At 37.7% G+C, this 20948-nt stretch overlaps 2 protein-coding genes across 2 annotated transcripts in view; both read left to right on the top strand.

Annotated features, from left to right (window-relative positions):
- The window catches only part of LOC124641305 (serine/arginine repetitive matrix protein 2), a 63908-nt gene extending 49402 nt beyond the window's left edge, over nt 1–14506 (top strand). Inside the window, exons 6-11 of the mRNA XM_047179356.1 lie at nt 1132–1299; nt 1979–2225; nt 11303–11452; nt 11690–12237; nt 12806–12909; nt 13075–14506. Of these exons, the coding sequence (XP_047035312.1) occupies nt 1132–1299; nt 1979–2225; nt 11303–11452; nt 11690–12237; nt 12806–12909; nt 13075–13643 (1786 nt within the window). The 3' untranslated portion in view covers nt 13644–14506. The remainder of the gene's footprint in view (nt 1–1131; nt 1300–1978; nt 2226–11302; nt 11453–11689; nt 12238–12805; nt 12910–13074) is intronic.
- Nucleotides 14507–16133: 1627 nt separating this feature from the next.
- On the top strand, nt 16134–19209 carry LOC124641492 (NF-X1-type zinc finger protein NFXL1). Its single transcript, XM_047179569.1, has one exon. It carries the CDS (start codon nt 16279–16281, stop codon nt 18748–18750), a length of 2472 nt encoding a protein of 823 aa, XP_047035525.1. The 5' UTR covers nt 16134–16278; the 3' UTR covers nt 18751–19209.
- Nucleotides 19210–20948: the final 1739 nt, after the last annotated feature.

The following is a 20948-nucleotide window of genomic DNA, read 5'->3' as shown; positions in this document are numbered from 1 at the left end:
TCAAAGTTACATACACATTCTAAAACTAGAAATATAATATTAGACGAGCTAAACAGCAACATGGAATCAGGGCAGAACTTTCATCAGATAACACTAGAAGTGACATGAAAATCCCACGTGACGCATGCCCGCTCCCAACTGCGTCCTACATAACATGCTAGTGCGATGCGGTACGATATGGACACAGACGCAGACTGGAAACGAAAATTAATACTATGTATTTTTACATATTATTTTTTCTGAACAGCTCGACCGATTTTTGTATTTTTGTGTGTATTCAATAGTGCCGCTCTGCATGTCATCTATTAAATGTTATGAAGTACAACTCCACTAGTATAATATGCTTTTGAATGGCTCTGTTGGTATAGTACTATTACATTTTATTTATTTATTGCAGCTAACAATTTTTTCTCCTTTTCCTTAGCTCCTTATTATAATAAGACTTCCTTCCTTCTTAAGCTCTTCTCTAATGACGCGTTTTTAAACGACGTGTTGTCATATACGTTTTGGATTGATATCATCGCATCGCATAGCGTCACATCTTCGTCGCATTGTTTACTTAGGTGGGGCACTGAGTAAAGTCTAGGTAGCTGTTGTATACAAATAGATATTACTTAGTTATTCTAAGTAAAGTGAGTCACAAACAATGCATCAGTTTAGAAGCAGGAAAGTGTGAGCGTGATGCTCTATAAACGCGTGCATAGATTCTCCTAAGAAATACAAAATGAGAAAAGGTATTGTAGATTACATTAAAAGAAATATAAAGTGCCTATATGAATGAAATGTAAAACAAGGACAGCTGAATCTAGTACAGCTAGAAGCTGAAGACAATATACTTTCCAAAAGGCTAGAGGCAGATGATTAAAACGTGCCAATACCTAGTACGATAAGGTACTTTTACCAAAAAAACATGGGTTTGGTGTATTATTTTTATATGAAGTTATGCATAGATTCAATAAAAATAGGGATTTTTTCACTATACCTTCCATGAGCTTCCAAAGCAAGAGAGTTAAAGGGCCATCTCGCATTGTTAGTTGTTTCTTGTTCCTATAGAAAAATGTTTTGCCAATTAATTTTGCACCCCAACGCGAACGTATTAGAGTTTATTTTTACTTGCCTTTCTCCATCCAGGTACACCGACCCTGAGCCCAGTGACATCGTGGTGAAGAAGATTGAATACGACTGCAAAGCTGATGAGAGGAGGTACAGGAGTTCCAGGGAAGACCTGGACAGGTACAGAAGCTCAGACCCTCGCGATAGTGACCCTGAGAGGAAGTATAGAGAAGAATATAATGGAAGGTAAGAATTTATGTGTTTAATATTCAATTTAATATAGAAACTAACTGTGTAATACCAGTTTTAACTGAAAGCCTACAAAATATCATCATCATCATCATCAGCCTATGGCAGTCCATTGCTGGACATAGGCCTCTCCAAGTGCACGCCACTGAGATCGATTTTCGGCTGCTCGCATCCAGCTCCTGCCAGCCGTCTTGCGCAAGTCATCACTCCACCGTGCCTGAGGACGTCCTACACTACGTTTGCCGAGGCGTGGTTTCCACTCTAGAACTCGTTTACCCCAACGGTTATCGGTTCTTCGGCTAATATGGCCAGCCCACTGCCACTTCAGCTTGCTGATTCGGTTTGCTATGTCGATTACCTTGGTTCTCTGACGGATTACCTCATTTCTGATGCGATCCCTCTGAGAAATGCCGAGCATAGCTCTTTCCATAGCCCGCTGAGCGACTTTAAACTTGTGGACTAGCCGTACCGTCAGTGTCCACGTTTCGGCTCCGTAAGTCATGACACAAAATATCAAGTTCAATTAATTAAAAAAATAAAATGAGATATTGTTGAAGTTAAAGAGACCCTTATTTTCTATATTATTTGCTGTCATAATGACCGTGATATCTCTAACAGTTTTTCATGTGACCAAAAATTAATTTGAATTATGACATCATTTTCATGATCACCTTAGATATGACAAGACACTCAAAGAAGACAGAAGATACAAGGAGCGCAAAGAGGAAAAGAGACGATACCACTCGTCGGACAGGGAGAGTGACCGGCAGTCGAGACCTTCTGATGGCGAGAGTGACCTGAGGAAGTCGAGGTCCAGACCATCTGATGTCGAGAGTGACCTGAGAAAGTCGAGGTCCAGACCTTCTGATGGTGAAAGTGACCTCAGGAAGTCGAGGTCCAGACCTTTGGATTCACCCGCTTTGGTAAGTACCTCTTTTTTAATGGGAAATCATCAAATGACCCCTCCCTCTGTGGGTACAGCGTGAGAGAATGTCAGACTCTTACTGACTAAAACCGTTAATGTTCCTTCTTAGGCCCTTTATTTGAAAAAATCTGTAGAGGAATACATAGATCCCTCTCAAAAATCAATAGAGGAATACGTCGATATATTAAGGGTTAAAAGAGAGTTAAATCTGACAACTTGTCTGATCAAGGGATATTAGTTACCCAGGTAACTAGGTCGAGGAGATACATCCGGTTAGAATGGTAGCCGATCCCAACATACTTGGAAAAGGTTAGGCAGATGATGATCAATCTATATGTTATGGACCATGTGATTAATTCGGGCATTATTAATAATGCCCGAGCATTATGAATAATGTCTAGCTTTATCGGGCCAAGTGATTAATAACTATCTTAACTTCATTATTTATCACATTGCACGGGCATTATTATATTGCTACATGACAGTTGGGCAATTTGATAATAAAGCAAAAAATTGAAGTTAGTGACGAAAACGTATCCCACGTAACAGTTGCCCGGTTAACTGGGTTGAGGAGGTCAGATAGGGCAGTCGCTCCTTGTAAAGGACTGGTACTCAGCTACATCCGGTTAGACTGGAAGCCGACCCCAACATAGTTTGGGAAAAAGGCTCGGAGGATGATGTGACGAAAACGTATCGCTGCAAAACCGACTCCACGTAGTCTTGTCTGTCCTACCCCTAGAGTGCAATTCACAACCGCGTAAGTGTGGAGGGGCGAGGCGGCCTGCGAGCTGAGGCGCAGGTAGTTTTAACGCTCGCCGATGCGGCTGAGGCTGGCCGGCTGAGCCGGCCAGCAAGCCGAAGCTGCGGCGGTGAGCGTGAAAACCATCTGCGACGATAAGCTCGCATGGGACCGCCGGAGCCCCGCAGCACCGGAGCCGTGACAGAAGCCATGCTTGCTGCATGTTGCTTGCTTACATTTTAAACGTACTGAGTTAAAAAATTAGAAGCTAAATAAATAAATTTTATGATGTCATTTAATAGTATTTTAGAAGTTTACTGTTAGAACGCATGCTACAAATTTAGATGCTAAAAAATAACCATCATGCGGAGTTGTATTTAGAGCGGTTTACTTAGAAGATAACGAGTGGCTGAGATAGTATTATTTAGATGCTCGTTAATTGTGGCTGACTTAGTAATTTAGAAGGCAACATACATTATTCGGGGCGAATAATTATATTAAAAAGGAGCCTGTTTAATAAGCACCCTTTAAATATGACTTTCCTTAACTTTTAAATGCAAAAACTAGTGGATTTTTAAGGCAGAAGTCCTTCATAATTAATCCAAATCATGAGGCTGATTATTTAAGTGGTTTAATATTTAGTTTATTTTTAATTAAATGGCAATAACAATAAAAAATTGAATATAAATATGTTATTACTTTGCTTGTATTACTTTGCCCAAAAGGTCACGGGCAATATGTATAGTGCCCGGTCAATTTGATTATTTGAATAATTATTATCAAATTGCGCTCTCATATTGGGCATTTTTCATAATGACCGGGCATTATGTATACTGCTCAATTTATCACTTGGTCCATAACATATACATATAAATTAAATGGAGCTATCAAATAACGCAAGTATTTAGAACTGAACAAAGAAGTTAATTCGACCACAAAAAGATAAGCGAGGGCTTAATATGTAGAGTAACTTACTTGAAGTATGAATGTGACTGTTCAAAACCTTGAGATCAAAACATATGTACAATCTTTAATCCGCTGGCCATCAAGTTTTGTTATCATAAAATGAGTATAAATTGCCCGAGACATAAATATAGATTGGTCCACAAATGCGTCAAAAGAAAGAAAACGTCGAAAGACTACTGTATCCGGCAGAGATGAGAAGGTAAAGAGGAATATGTGTATATGCGAATAGATAGAGAGAGGAATGCGTTTATGTATAAGAGGAAGTTTGAAAATGGCTGTCTTGGTACGGCAGGATATGAAATTGCCCTAAATAAATTAATAACAAAAACTGAAATTACATTTAATACAAAGGACAATGGGCGTTTTGGTACCCTGTCCAACAGTGTTGATTCTAGTACCATTGCGTAGGTCTTGGTAAGGCAAAAAATGTTTACTATGACGACTAGTCCCAAATCTTTGTCCATTTCGCGTGACATCGACTAATAGAATATGTAATGTTCATAAATCATCAACGTAGATGTAGTTCTTAAATCCAACTGTATTGAATAAAAACTGGTAAAGTAATAAAAAAACAGGAATTTGGCCTTCTTAGAATGTTTGCTTGCCCACTGCTTTAAAAAAAGAATGTGCAAACCTTTGCAGTTCACGCAGAACTAGCTTATGTATTTGATGAAAGTCTTTCAGTATTTACAATCTATCAATGTTTAATGATTATCGTGTTTTAATAACAGGTTTTTTTATTTCATATAATGTGTGGTACATGGAAGCCAGAATGTTTTAAGATAGTATGTAAAATGATTAGTTGTGTTTTCAGAAATGATTTTGTTATCATTCGACTAAACACTCGACAACAATCACTGGCCATAATTTTATGATAAAAAAGATATACCTAGTCTGTTTTGAACCACATTAAAGCTTCCCATAGAAGGCAAGATCTCAGTTGAGATATTTGAATGAAAAAAGAGGAATGCACTTTCTATAATTCTTTACGAAAAACTTACTGTCGATTCTGAAAAAACATGTCCTGATCAAGACAACCACTGTTCCGGTTTTTATTCAGTGTATTTTTAGACTATTTTAGGCTGAGAATATATATAGTCCCGGCACGGAATGTATTAGCTGGAACACCTCAAAATCTCAAAATTCTGCTCAGATATGTGAAATGGTCTGTAGCCCAGTTAAATACTATTGCAAGCCTGGAGGCCTAGATACAAAGAAGGTGATTTTTTTTTATAATGGATACCATGTTCTTTTACAAAGACGGAAGTCGTCGTCCAGTGGCGGATTTACCAATAGGCCAAGTAGGCCAGTGCCTAGGGCGGCAGATTTAGAGGGGCGGCTTTCCTAGGGTAAAGTGATAATAAATAGCCCATGGTAAACTGATAATATAAATAGCCCAGGGTAAACTGATAATATAAATTGCCCAGGGTAAAGTGTTAATTGTGCCTCGTCCGAGTACAGAGCAATGCGGAACAGCGGTCGTCATTCACAGCACAATATTCCGAGGTGACCTATCGATGTTAAAGGTCGTGGGTTCAAAACGAGCCACTACCATTGTAACTCACTTTGTGAATTGAGGGGAAGCGCAAATCACGATTTATAAATTAAAAATGTATACTTTGTATCATAAACTCTTATGGACAGATCCCTGATGACATTAATTAAAAAAAATATATGAAATATAATTACCTACTTTTGTTAATAGTCTCCACCACTTCTAGTGAGCTACTAGGCGTGATTCTTAGGCTAGGCTGTTTGTCATTTTTGTGGACATTGAAGTATGTACCTGTTTCTATTATTATCCTTTAAATGCGAATTATATAATAAAACTTAATGCGACTGAAACAATAAAACTTAGCCTGATATCGATAATGACTGCTAAGCAAAGAATTGTAATAGGTACAAAACAGCTATGATATGAGCAATGAAGCTTGATTTGAGTAAATAACACAGCTGTATCCTTCGACAAACTCTCGCCTAATTTAACTGTCGAGACATGGTATAGCGAAATGATTCGAGTGCCATCAGTAAAGGTATGATTACACAAGTGTTCGCATTACCGGCGCGGTTCGGCCGTCACTTGCTCTCTGATTGATACCTGCCGACTGCATGCTGCAGCGATGAAGTCTTTGTTTCATAAACTGTGTTTTATGCAGCACTCAATGCAGTTGGTAAAAGCATAACTGCTCTGAAGATTTCGGTGTATTCATATTTCTTTTTTGTATAGAAGGACGGCCATAATAAAATGTGGCTGTATGCTGTGGTTTTACGGAAAATAGAAAAACTGATTTATGAAGATACCTACCTAGGGACATCATTATTTGTCTAGCCTTTCCTAACTGTATTAGGGTCGAATTCCAGTCTAGCAGTGCTTTACATGGAGCGAATGACTTTCTCAAGCTAACTACCTTAGCAACTAGGTACCTCTTAGTAAGACTAGTTGTCAGACTTTCTGAATTTTATATCCACTAGAGTATCAGAATGATTTTTGTCTGGACTACTCCATAAACTAGAAACAGCTGGCTAGTAAAACTATAGTAACACCAGCTCTTGAGCGGAAATAGTGATTAATAAATCGATATCTGATGATTGAACGAAATAAATACGCATTTTATCTTTCATAACATTCCTTCAATTCTTCGTTCATTTAACGAAAAAATAGAAAATATAATTTCATAAAATATTGATACTTATTTCGAATGCAATCAATGCGACAATTAAACCGGTGGAATATTTCAACACCGCTCCTAGGCGACTGCAATATTTGTTTGTACTCCAAGTTATATGCGTCAGTGTTTCACTCTAAGAACGATAGTTTGTTTGGTCTCATCATTCAGGATGAAGATGAATAGTAGTACACACAATAACGATAATTTGTTCGGTGTTTATTGAATTTTTTTATTGGAATCAAAATTTTCTTAAGCAAACTGCCGGCCGACTATTTAGTCTGCAGTGTAAGGAATATAGTACGGTAGTCTAAGGAATATTGACGCTTCTAAGTCTTTTTCATTTACTTTTGCAATTGCTACAAGCTTTCTCCTTCCTTTCCTTTCTATAAACATGGATAAAAATAAAATGGATTCATAGTCGTGACATGTGTTGCTAGGGAGACTTTGCGCCACTTCTTCTTCCCAGCAAAACACACTGGAGGTGGGATGGACGATTTTGGGGCTGCCTCATGTGATTTTACACCCGAAAAATGCTTTTCAGGTTATGTTGAATAAATAATTTTTGATTTTGAAACCATATTTCCTCGTTTTTCTTTCATTCTTGAAAAACATTATTTTAAGTTACACAGTTTTATATACTTTTAAATTGTTTTAATATAAAAGAAAAAATACATTTAAAAAATCTATTTTTTAATGAATTTGTCAATAATTTCCATTGAAAACGCTGCATTCGATAGCTTGAGGTACCAGGGCTACATGAAAGTGAAAGTTAAGTGACAGCCTGCGCTCCTGGTCGATATAAGAGGTGGCCTATTTTGAGCTGCAACGCTCGCTGTTTTTACTTTGAAAACAAATAAACGGAATTTATTTAAAGATCAATATAAAATCGAAATGTTTTTTTGTTGTCTTGTTGTTTGCTTCCAAACTAAAAAAAAAAAAACGTTTAAGTAATCCTTTGAAAAGCGTGGCGTTATTAATATAAAAACTAAACTCTTTTTGCAAGACCAATCAATTTTAAACCTAAAACCATTATCCAGGACACGAATACATAAATCAAACAAATGTAACTTCCCAAGAAATTGAATTTGAGACATTCATTCGTATTATATTCAGATGATTATGAAAAGATTAAGGATTAGCCTTAAGAAGACTTGCCATAAGCGGCGGGGTCACTGACCTGAGTTCAATGTCGTATGTTTGACACCGACTGATGTCATACATTTATTCTGCAGCATTAAATTCGGTGTTCGCGATCGTTAAATAAATACAAAGAAGCTGTATACGTAATGGCTATTGAGATAGGTGCTTTGGGGTTATCCTACTCATCGTAATAAAATAAAAAATATTTCATGAAGAATTTGTTATGATTCTAACTCAGTGTCAGACTCTTACTGACTAAAACGAACCATGTTCCTTCTGAAGCTCTCTGTGTACGGCCTCGGTGACTCTTTCGAACAATCTTGCGGCCTCGCTAGGATCTTTTCTGTGCCTAAATTTATGTATCCTACCGGGGTCAAAAAAGGTATACAGCCTTTCTCGACCGCAAACCACATCTCGACAATTAGAACCTTCGTGCTAAACAATCATTATTTAGTAGTGAGTTTGTTTTGGATCCCGTTTTAAAACAGACAGCTGTTGTAAAAGGCTGTTTGTTAAAAATATCATAACTAGCGATTTCTTTTGATAAATTTTCCCTTCTACAAACACATAAAATATCAAGTAAATAATGTAATATATTTTTCTAGCTGTTTCCCTAAAGATCATCCGCATTTTGAAGTGCCCTACAGTCAGCCATATTGCCAAAAATGATGACACCGTATGTTAATCAGAGCAGGGTTTGAAACAGAGCAAGACGTGTCACGACCATTATGTTCAATTACATGTGGTTTGTTCTCTAAATTGGAACAAAAACGTATGAGATGTTGTTTCTGGCATATCCACGTTAATTTGTAACATGTTCAGAAAAAGGTGTAGCTGGTTGCCAAATTTTTGACACGGCGCCTTTGAGATAATTAGGTAAGAGGCACACGACAGACTAAACAGTCTGCCGATGTCAATCAACACAGTTTATACTAGTGTGGATATTGAGGAACTCTGTTTTGTAACTGTTCTCTTATGTGATGAATTTATTATTTATCAAAGTTTTTAGTGGTGTTAAAGTAAGCTATTTTTTACCTATAATAGTGGCCAACTTCCGAGTGGCAACGTTCTTTCAAGAGAGCTGTAGGTGAAATCACAGGGCTTTATTATGTTTATTTACTTCGAAACCTTCGTTATACCAAAATAAGCCAGTTGAGGTCATAGACCATATGGTGGCTGTAAGGTCAGCCGCACAACTGACGATATACTCCAGATGCTGCTTGTGTAAAAATTAAAATTATTCCTTTATCATCAGCCTTTTGTCGTCCCACTGGGCACAGGCCTTCTCTCACATAGAGAAGGATTGAGCGTTAATCACCAGGCTCGCTCAAGACTTTTGATAGTTTCAGACTTTTCTTCTTTTCAAAGTTTTCCTTAATATTTTTAGGCATTGATGTCAAAGATATATTTAGAGAGTGCTAAGGACATAGGTACAACCTTATAAAAGTTGCATTGCTACTTGCCTGACTAAGGGTGCTTACATAAAGAAACAGGTTGCCGGTACAGACAAACCTGTACGGGTAGGCATCGATCAGTGCAGGTATAATATTTGTAACTTACCTGTTAAGTGAGTCAATAGGATTGTATTGAAATATTATACCTGCACTGATCGGTACCTACCCGTACAGGTTTGTCTATACCGGCAACCTGTTTCTTTATGTAAGCACCCCTAGAGTCGAATCCACACACTCATACTTGAGAGGTTGGTGCTTTCCCCACTAGGCCACCACGACTGTAGGTATAGTTATCCCTTGAGTATAGGTACCTACCCAAATACTTACCTACTTATAGGTATTATTTATTATCTTAAGATAACAAGTTTTTTTTTTATGTAAGCCAACATTTTTGGGTTTGTTCGTGTTTCGAGAATTACTGAACTACCTAGGTATTTGGTATTTTTAGACCTCACCATACATTTTACTATCTTATCATATCTCTGCGATACGAGGGTCATTGAACTTGCAGGGATGTTGACATAGACAAGCACTATCGTATCAATGACCAAAGACAATGAGTGCTTTGACCTTACCTACTTACGAATAGATTTAGATTTAAAAGTGTAAAATGATAATACCTACTCCATTTGAGCAGACCCGTAAATACCAAAATAATAAAATTCGGCAAAATATCAATGTTTATACAATAGTAATGTATCATTAATTTTAGTAGTACCTAGTTTATTTGTTTATCGAGCCTATTACGAATTGATCTTTTTCTATTGATTTTTATATGACTTAACTTTAAATCGAAATACCTACGAAACCTTTTTCTGTGTTTGCTGGTACCCCAAAGGCTTCGAAACTACGGAGCCGATTTTGAGAATTCTTTTACTAGGTATTGGAAAGTCACACTTTCCTAATTAATATAGGGTAGGTATATCTTATTCCGTTGCGGGAAATAGTTCCTATTGGACGCGGGTGAAAAATCTAGTACATGATAAAATCGCTAGGCACATGAGCGAATAGTCACGAAATAAATACTTATAATAAATATCATAAACAGTGCCCCAACTTCAGCGTGCTTCGAGTTTCAATCGCCACGATTTTTTGCTCTTCACCGCAGTCCGTCAGTAACTATCAACCATGATTCACTTTTTTCTTTGTAATATTAGACTCATGAAATTAGATAAATAAATATAAATCAGACGTCTAAGATGTTCTAGTAAAAAGTTTAGCTTTTATTAGCACATAGGTACTTGATTGCTGTCATCGTCTTCAGGGTTCCGTATTCGACTATGAACCCTTTAGTTTCCCTTATACTTCGCGCTGCTTAGATTTTGAGTTAATGGAGTCGGGACGGGTATGAGCTACGATCGATAAACTACGGAACCCTACACTGAGCGTGGCCCGTCACGCTCTTGGAGAGTTTATTTATTATTGATTTCGTACACAAAGAGTGAAAACGGACTTTTAAATGCTAGGCAATAATGAATGGTTCCGACTGCTGTTGCCCGCGTCCCGTGGAAACTGTTTCTCTTACTAGGTACGACGTGCGACAGTGTAGCTTCCCACAAGTGAAAGAATTTTTCAAAAAAGTCCATTCACTTCGGAGCCGGTAGTGTCCAAACACACATAAAAAATCCTCTATATATTAGTTCAGATCATATAATTCTTTATCTTTTTCCTAATTACGGACGCAAAAAATCTTTAACTTTTGTGTATCTTTCTCAAGTACTCTAGAATAATCATTTACGTGGACGAGCAATGTCATTGAACTTGACTTGCTAACGCATAGCGGGTATGTTTAATATGATGATCTAACAGTGCAAAAACTTATGTGTGAACAGCACACATAGGCGTTTTTGTTACATGATGAGACCATCGATACATTCACTTGAAGTCAAGTGTAACGCTTGCCTAATGAATCCAGAATTTAGTAGGTATTTTCCACTCAATTGACGAATTTGGGCTTTACTCAAAAGACTTAACATCCAGGTTCGGGTTTGTTTCTGGTGTAACGTGCACTGTTTTCAGGAAACTTACTTTTATGTTTTCGGTTAAAATGGGCCTCAGAAATTCATACGACACAATACAAGCATCTTAGTAATTCAAATATTTTCAGGCTGAACGATACCGCGAGAGACGCAGGCTAGCCACCCCGAGCCCGACGCCGTCCCCCCCGCGCAGACAGACCGCGCCAACACCCCCTGCATCAGGGAACTGGTTCAAATCCCTCGACAGGCTCACCAGGAAGAAGGGGAAGAGTACTAAGGTATAATGCTTTCTTTCATCATCATCACCTCCATTGCTAGATGTAGACCTCTCCCATTCATTTCCAAAAGGACCGACTGGGCCTGCATCTAGCGACTTTTTTAGTGAACACATTTGTAATACACATATATTGATTCCAAGATTAAAGGATATCTATCATCTAAAAGCGTTTGGTTTTAAGCTATTCATACTTAGATTCGTGTCCTTTGCGACCCTGTAGTATTTTTTCCGTTTCCAGGTGGAAAAAGAGAGCATAATAACAACAGAAGACGAAGCTCCCCGCAAGACGTATCCCAAACCCGCCAAACCCTTAACTTCACCAGCAAAGAACCTCCGCTTCTTCGGCGACACCGACCCAGACTCTGATGCCAACGTGAAGCCGGTTAACGAAACCAAACGCTACACACACACGAAACACGGCACCTTGAGGAAAACCATCTCAAACTCCAGCACAGGACTTGACGAAGTTGACCACAGCGAGCTGACGAATAAGAGCTACTCCTTATCAAATCTCCACAGAGAAGACAAAAGCGAATCGCCAAACTCAAAACAATACAAAAGGAACCTTCAGAATATATCAGAAATTCAGAGTAATTCGGAGACAGAGAGTCAGTTTGATAGGAAAGTGAATTCGAAACCGCCTATCAGTCCGTATGAGAGGTCCAGGAGTCAAAGCAACTCGAAGACGTTGAAGGGATCTAAGGGTGACGTGAGGAGGAGACACGATGAACGGGGCAGCTCATCTGAACTGAGAGGAAGCAAGCAGGAGCTTAGCAGGGAAATGAAGTGAGTAATTTCATTGTTTTTGGATTTATGAAGTAATGTATCACATTTCATTGTTTCGTATATTTAAGAGATTTTGTTATTACACATAATAATATTTTTGGGATTGTTAGTCTTTTGCTTAAACCACTGTTTATTTGTATTTTTAATTTTATAATCCTCTGGAATAGTAATTTTTCAGCTCTTTCTTTGTTCTTACATTTATTTATTCACCATAATCGTTATACAATGATGCACCATAAATTAAATTATAAATATCGGGACACCTTCACACACGGTCGGTTAGACCCATGGTAAGCTATTTATTAGCCTGTGTTATGGGTGCTAACACAACTGATAAACTACATATACACTTTATAAATACATATTATAACATAAAAACCACAGCCAACAAGTGCTCATCACACAAATGTTAACCATACCGGGAATCGAACCCGGGACCATCAGTTCGGCAGTCCGGCATGGTGACCTTTGCGCCAACGAGGTCATAACACATTGTTATTTTATCCCGTAGCTGAACGTAGTCTAAAATCTTTGGGTTCATTATTAAAGACTGTCTTATATTCCACAGACATCGCCGTAGAACCCCCGTCACGAACTCCGGAGAGAGCAGCACCGAGGGAGACTCCAGCCACCAGTCACAGCGCAGCGTCGTCTATCTACATGCTACTACAGGTACATACTCACATATTATTACAATACGAAGAATATAAAAACTTTATCATGGCACCTGACACTTTAACTTACGTGTTTTTCTTGCTAATCAGTCTACATTCAAAACTTCAAAATTATGATGAAAAATAGGCACAATATATGAAAAATTTTCGAATTTAATTCCAGTTGGCGACATTCCGGACCCCGGCCGCATCACACGCAACCGTTCCCGAGATGACGTCTCTTCAGTAAACTCCTCAAATCTTCAAGTACGGAGCACCACGAAGAGCTTCTCTATATTCGCGCCATGGACCCCCAAACATTACAACGACCAACACGACGTACACTACGCACAACGACCGAGGAAGGCCAAACCCAAAGAAATCGTCAAGAAGGCATCCTCAACGAGAACGCTAACAGAAGACAAGCCAGCCACTTTACAAAAAAATAAATCGTACAGCCAAACTACGCTGACTCGCAGACCACAAAATAGTCGACTGACTAGCTCTAGCACAACACTATACAAGAAGTCTGACAAACGAAACAAAGAAAGGGAGAGTAGCAGCACTACGCCACGAAAGTCAGTCACTAGGGATGGGAAGAAAAGTCAATCGAGCGAGTTGATTAGCCGAGAGAGCGACCGAGAAAGGGTCTCTAGGTCAATATCGATGCCTAAAGACAATAATAAAAAAGCGGGCTGGTTTAAACTGTCCAGTAAAAATAAAAAACCTGAAATTAATACAAGAGTACGCTAACAATGCAGCCATGGACGTCCATTAACTACCTACTTATTTACATAAATTACGAGTATTTGAAAAAATCTAATGTTTACTGAATGACTGTTAACAGCAATATTTTGTAATTCTTAAGTTGCAGGGTCCCACTTTTAAAACTGAGCTTATTTATTTGTGCAGTGTCCCTTGTTTGTGCCCTTTAATTATTTTCTAATTATTGTTTAACTGACAATGCAATGAGTGCCATACTCGCCTCGACACTATATTTGAAATACATTATGCAGGCAAAGATGGTCAATATCTAATTCTTTGTATGGTATTACCACTTTGAAATGGTTCTCCAATAATAAAACTGAAATTGGTCGCTCTTTCAGTATTCTCCTGAAATTGCTTATCAATGAAATATACACTTTTAGTTTATTATTAAGTAGTTACCTACTTAAAGAATATTTCAAACAATCTCACATTTGAGTCAAGATTTCCTAAGCGGTGCTAAGGTATTAAAAAATTATACTTGTCTATTAAATAAAAATAACATAGTCCCTTCCTAGTGGTTACTTTCTTAGTGCCATTGACCACATTTACTTATTCAATAATGTTACCATTTTATTATTTTGTAGTCATTACATAAAATGCTTTTATTACTAATGAGATATTGAAAATATCTGTGCATAATAATTTTAATTTTATTCTCTTGTAATTTAGGTATCTTTCCTTATTTTAATGCTTCTAAACTAAGTACTACTAAAGTTCAGAGTAAAGACGTTACTTTGAAATCAATAAGCCTGCGAACATAACGTCGTTTGTAATACTTAAAGTGTTAAAATGTAATGTAGCTCGATTGTACTTGAAAAATTTATAAATAAACATCTAATTATAATTAATTGGTGTGTTATTTTGCTACCCAAACCACGTTTTATTATGTGTCAGTGTTTCAATCAACACACCAGAAAAAAGTTATCAAAAAACATTGAATTGTAACAATGATTACAAGTAGATACACATGTACGTATTTCGTGTTTCGTACAAATGGCATTATTAATAGCATTAAACGTTAAGTGATAACTCGGGTGTCGGTTTAAGTGTAGTGTACATTTAGGTTACAATGCCGCAAAGAGTTAATCCCTCATGAAGTAACGCGTTAACACACATTAAAGAGGAGACACACAAAATAATTCTAAAAACTAAAGCTTTCTCATTTGACCATTTCATTATCGTGCTCGTAAAATGCAGTTACCGCTTAAACAAAGTATCTAAACTCGTCCTTGCATGCCTGCAATGAGATGGCATTAATGTAGCCAACATCACTTAGCGCGCTAAGCTACGCACTAAAACCCTTTGATGTGTCCAAAAAACCGACACCCGAGTTATCGCTTAACGTTTAATGCTATTAATAATGCCATTTGTATAAAATGCCATTAAAACGTTGGCCACATCTGCGTAACGCCAAAATTTTACGCATTAAGACGCAGGTGGAGCAAGAGTGTTGATGTACCTAATAAATAAATAGATATTTGCACAGACACAATGCACTCACTATTACTTCACTCTTATAGCCCGATGGGACTGTAGACAGAAAATCCGACACGACCGGAGAAAGATCAGGGGCCCGATTCTCCTAATTTTACTTAAGCGTCATACGATTCACGTTCGACTCGATTCGACTGATATCCAATCCCGACTCGATTACGATTGAAGCGTATGTGGCATTGCGCTATTTTTTCTTTGAAATAAACGTTTTTATCCTTTTCTGTCATTCAATAATGAATAATTTTGTCTGCAAATGATTATATAACGATTGCAAAATGATTGTACAGCAAACTACCGTGTAGACCAAAATCACCAAAATAGCAGACCAATCGCACACCAATCAAATGTCAATCGAATACGATTGGTCTTTTATTAGTAGCAGAATGCCCGATATGGTTAAAACTGCTAATACGATCATATTGCGATTCGATTTCTATTCGATTTTGACATTATTAACTTAGGAGAATCGGGCCCCAGGCGCAGGACCGTAGGTAATTAACGTGCTCTCCGATGCACGGGTGAATCAATTACCAACTTCCAGGCTAAGCGCCGTGAAAGTTTCTAAAACCCACAAAGCGATTTCGGCACGATCCGGGAATCGAACCCTAAACCAACGAGGCAGTCAAAAATTCAACTACCACACTACCGAATAAAAATCTTAAAAGCATCATATTCGCCATCTGTTATCGAGTAGCGCAAGTACGCAATACGGGCACCATTCTGGTTGACTAATTCAACGATAGATAGAGCTACAGAAGGACTCAAATGCAAAATATTTATTAAGTAATAATAATTTGATATTTCGACAAAGTTTTATTTTCAATTAGTTTTTATTTTATTTTGATGAATTCAAATTGTAATCTAACTAGTGCGATAATTATAATTTTAAATTAGCATGTTTGATTTTTTTATAATGGCAAGTTAGTCGTCAACGTCATGTCGATTTGGACGTCTCGGGTTGGCCTTGGCGCTGATTGGAAAACGCAGCGCACTCACCGGGTTCTTCGACGTTTCAATTTTCATGCTTCATACGACTGTCATGTATTTGATTAGTTTATTTCATGTAATTTCCTACTCAATGATTATCTAATACTTCTACTTCTCATAACTAAGAGTAACATCAAAAATGGCTCGAAGATACAAAGACGCCGCTGCAAAATTGCAGCAAAATGTTCAGAAACACTTAAACCAAATGAAGGAACTCTCGTCTTCGGAGGATGAGGAGCCTTGCGAGTCCAGCGTTCTAGAAGGCGTGTTCCAGAGCTACTGGCGTGGAGGTGGCGACACTCACATGCTGAACAGGACCAAGAACCTTCTCGAAGAAGCCATCAGCGGCCGCGCAGTGACTTGTCTCATATGCATAGGTTCCATTAAAAAAACTCACGCAATCTGGACTTGTGACCATTGCTTCTCCTATTTCCATCTATCTTGTATACAAAAGTGGTCAAATGACAGCATTAGCTTACGCAGTGAAGAGTCTCACGGCCCTATTGCTGTAATAAAACAACAGAAAATTGAATGGTGCTGCCCTAAGTGCCGGAATTCGTATTCCAAAGAAGAAATTCCACGGAAGTACCGTTGTTTCTGCGGTAAAACTGATAATCCGCAAAACCACCCTTGGCTTATACCTCATACTTGCGGAGAGGTCTGTGAAAAAAGGCTGTCTGCTGGTGATAATTGTAAACATAGATGTTTGCTGTTATGTCACCCTGGTCCATGTCCGCCGTGCCCACAAACTGTGAATGGAACATGTTTTTGTCAAAAGGAACACAAGAGAGTGAGGTGTAGTGCTGAAAAATGGTCCTGTGGTCAGCTGTGTAAGAAAACCCTTTTGTGTAAGACTCATAAATGTGAAAATATGTGTCATGCAGGTGATTGTGATGACTGCAGCTACACAAGCATACAGCCATGCCAGTGTGGCAATGAGAAAGCTAAAAGACCATGTAGTGATCCATTCTGGCAGTGCAAGAAACCTTGTAATAAATTATTTTCTTGTGGATATCATAAATGTGAGAGAGTTTGTCATTCAGGTGACTGTGGGATGTGTCCGAACTCAGGAATGTTAACATGTCCGTGCGGGGCCAACAAGAGATTTGTTCAATGTCCTGATGTTATGGAGACATGCTTAGGTACTTGTGGGAAAAAGCATGATGGATGTGAGCACAGCTGCCCAGAAAAGTGTCACAATGGCAACTGTCCACCTTGCCAAGTCCTGGTATCTAAAGAGTGCCACTGTGCGACCCACACAAGGTCACTACCATGTAGCAAAGATTATAAATGTGACACCAAGTGCAGAGGCATAAGATCATGTGGTAAACATGGTTGTGGAAGAAAGTGCTGTAATGGGAACTGCCCTCCATGTGAGAAAACTTGTGATAAAGGACTGCAGTGCGGTAGGCACAAGTGCACCAACATCTGTCACCGTGGCCCATGTTACCCATGCCCCCTGGAATCTAAAGTAACTTGCAGATGCAAAGAAACCTATGTAAGAGTCCCATGTGGACGGGAACGCCAGACTAAACCTCCAAAATGTCACTTACCGTGCAAAATTAAATACAAGTGTGGTCATAGTGCAGAAAATAAACATTCTTGCCACTTTGGTGACTGTCCACCATGTAAGGCAATTTGTCAAAAGCAGTATGCAAAATGTGGTCATCAGTGTAAGTCAGTGTGTCATGAATATGTTGCAGTATTGTTCAAACAAGTAGAAAAACCTGCAACTCCATGGGAAGTACAACCTCCAAAGACAAAGATTATGACCTTAGATTGTCCACCATGTGATACTCCTGTACCTATGGTTTGTTTCGGAGAACATGAAACCGATAACCAGCCTTGCCATTCAGCAATACGGCGGCCATGTGGAAGAGAGTGTGGAAAACCACTGGCCTGTGGAAACCACAAGTGTACTTTACTTTGTCATTTATATAGCCCTGTTCCTGAGTATGCCAATGTGCCTTCCAGTTGCAGACCATGCAATAGAGAGTGCTCTGTTCCTCGTCCTGAGAAGTGTGCCCATAAGTGTTCTATCCGGGCATGCCATCCAGGCCCATGCCGTCCATGTGAGATACTTGAGCGTTTAGCTTGCCACTGTGGAGTAACAGAGATATACCTCCGTTGCCGAGAATTATCTGAAGCTACTGACGAGAAGCTGTCATGTCAGCAACAATGTCCAAAGAACTTAGAATGTGGTCACCGTTGCCGTAATTCTTGCCATTCAGGACCTTGTGGCAACCAGGTGTGCACTAAGAAAACCAAAGTCCATTGCCCATGTGGTAATATAAAAAAGGAAGCCCCTTGCAACACAGTCAGAAGTGGAGAAACTAAGATACTGTGCGATCAAACCTGTGAAGCTAAAAAGATAGCTGCTAAAATAGAGCAAGAAAAAGAAAAACAGAGATTAAAAGAATTAGAGGAAGAGAAGAATCGTAAAGAGTTAGCAGAATATGAGTGGAAACTTAGTGGCAAGAAGAAAAAATATAAGGAGAAGAAGATGGTTGTTGATAAAGATGATAGGAATTTCCTGAAGAGATATTGGGTACCCATATCATCATTCCTATTTATGATGCTAGCCTCAGTATATTATATTTTTTATGTATAAATAGAAATGTCAATTATTCCATTAGCTGTAACTTATGTAAGAAGCTAGGCATGCTAGATCACATTTATAAATGATAAATAATTGTATATGAAAACATTCAATACCAATTCTATTGTTAGTAAGCACGAAAAAACGGAGTTTTAGTGTGGAAATTATAAAATCTACTTCATATTTATTTTAGTATGTAGAACACCTGTGTGTTATATATTTTATTTGCACTGACTTTGTCAAGTAAGTGATAAAATAAATTGTTTTGTTTTTGAAGACAGATAAGATGTTTTTTTAGACATAGATATATTTGGGTTCTTATTTTGTAATTGAGGTCTAAATAGTCCCATAATTGGCCAAGGGCCTCTCTTAATAACTCATGCTTACTCTATTTATGAACACCATTCATTGCCAGTTTGTCTTGAATTTATAACATATATAAACTTTTTGTTTCTGAACAAGCTATATTAACCTTTTCACCGCCACGCCATATCGGTATTCCTATGCCCTGTACGCCAAGCCCGAAAATCTTAATTAAATATCTACTAAAAAATACATAAAAGTAATGATTTAATAGGTTTATTTTGTATTTTTCTGCGACCTGTTTTTTGTCGAGTATAGCCGTCGTTGGCGCACAGGGCACGCTTGCTCATGTCGGCTATAGCCGACATTGGCGTTCAAAAGGTTAAAAATATAAAATAGTTTTAATGCTATTCAAACTCTTTGGTCAACCATTTTATTTTATTCTTTTTGACAAAAGACAACCAATGTAATGTTCCAAAAACAAAAAAAAAATGAAATGCTAAAAGGCATTGATATTTCTCCAATGTAAAAAGGCATTTTTTTTACAAAAGTATTGAAATAACGAGTTGAAATTATAAAAATCCAGGTAAAACAACTGTTTGATATATTAGTTGTCAATTTTATGAAACTTTCTGAGTTGAAAATAATAAATAGTGGTTGCGTTAGTTATTCAATGGCGTTTCTGCCAGGAATTCATATCGTTTGTCGCTAAAATAATATTGTTTTTGTGTCGATATTTTTTTATTTGAAGGTTGTGTTGTTGTAAGGTTCTTCGTGCTTTGTTCTGTTATTTATTTTGATTAGTTTGATTTCATCAAGATTCTTAGCTTTGTGATGCTTAGGTATGAAAGCTATGTTCGTGAAGTACCTATTGTCTCTTAAGGTTTTTAAAAAAAGTTGCTATACTTACCTATACCTAGTCTACATAGTAATGTTTTTCATTGCTAGGTAAATACAATACCAAAACAACGAAGTCCTTAGACAATAGGATACCAATGATTTAATGCAAAATATACATTCTAAGATCTAAGCTGGAATAAAAGTGATTAATGGATGCCCAGTGGATCTATAATCGAAACAAACTGTTTTGAACCTACTGGGCCAGTAGGTTCAAAACAGTTTGTTTCGATTGTGAATTGCCAGTAGTACTGGCAATTAGTTATTATAGGAGTTGAAAAAACCCATCTTGTTGGTTGGTGTTGGTTTGTGCTTTCCATTCGAGCAAGGATAATTTTGATGGCAGTTTTTAATTTATTCAAAAAATGTGCATTTAGATAGGTTATACGTTATACCTACAGGTCGTGATACTCGTGATTGTCATTGCTCAAAATATAATAGGTTCCTTGTTAATGACTATTAGAAATCATATTCACTGTTTTTATTTTGGTTCGTTGGTTAGTCATTGCTAGCAAGAAGTGGTTTTGTTAGGTAGGTTTTACCAATTATTACACTGGTCAACAAATTTTTTTTTTTTTTGGTGCAAAGGTGAAATATACAATTTCTTGTAGAATATTTGATACGTAATCGAAGTCCAGAACATAAAGTTGCACTAGTACCTACGTAGGGATTTAGAGATATGTATACCCCTCCTAAAGTACCAAAAACGCGTTTTTTTATGATATTTGATGTAATTTTTTGGGGACAGCAGAATTTTCTAGTAATTTCTAACTAAAGCATTATATAGTACTACTTTCCCCGCATTAACCCCATTTTAGTATATATTTTTGCAAGTTTTATTTCTCAATATATACCATTTTAAATATAAAGTGGAGTTTTTTAACGCGTTTTTGGTACTTTAGGAGGGGTATATCTCTAAATCCCTACGTGCTAGTGCAACTTTATGCTCTGGACCTCGATTACGTATCAAATAATCTATAAGAAATGATATATTTCACCTTTGCACCAAC

Source organism: Helicoverpa zea, chromosome 22, assembly GCF_022581195.2.
Source record: "Helicoverpa zea isolate HzStark_Cry1AcR chromosome 22, ilHelZeax1.1, whole genome shotgun sequence".
NCBI lineage: Eukaryota > Metazoa > Arthropoda > Insecta > Lepidoptera > Noctuidae > Helicoverpa > Helicoverpa zea.
The sequence above is the reverse complement of the archived record's forward strand: the minus strand, read 5'-3'. Positions and strand labels throughout refer to the sequence as shown.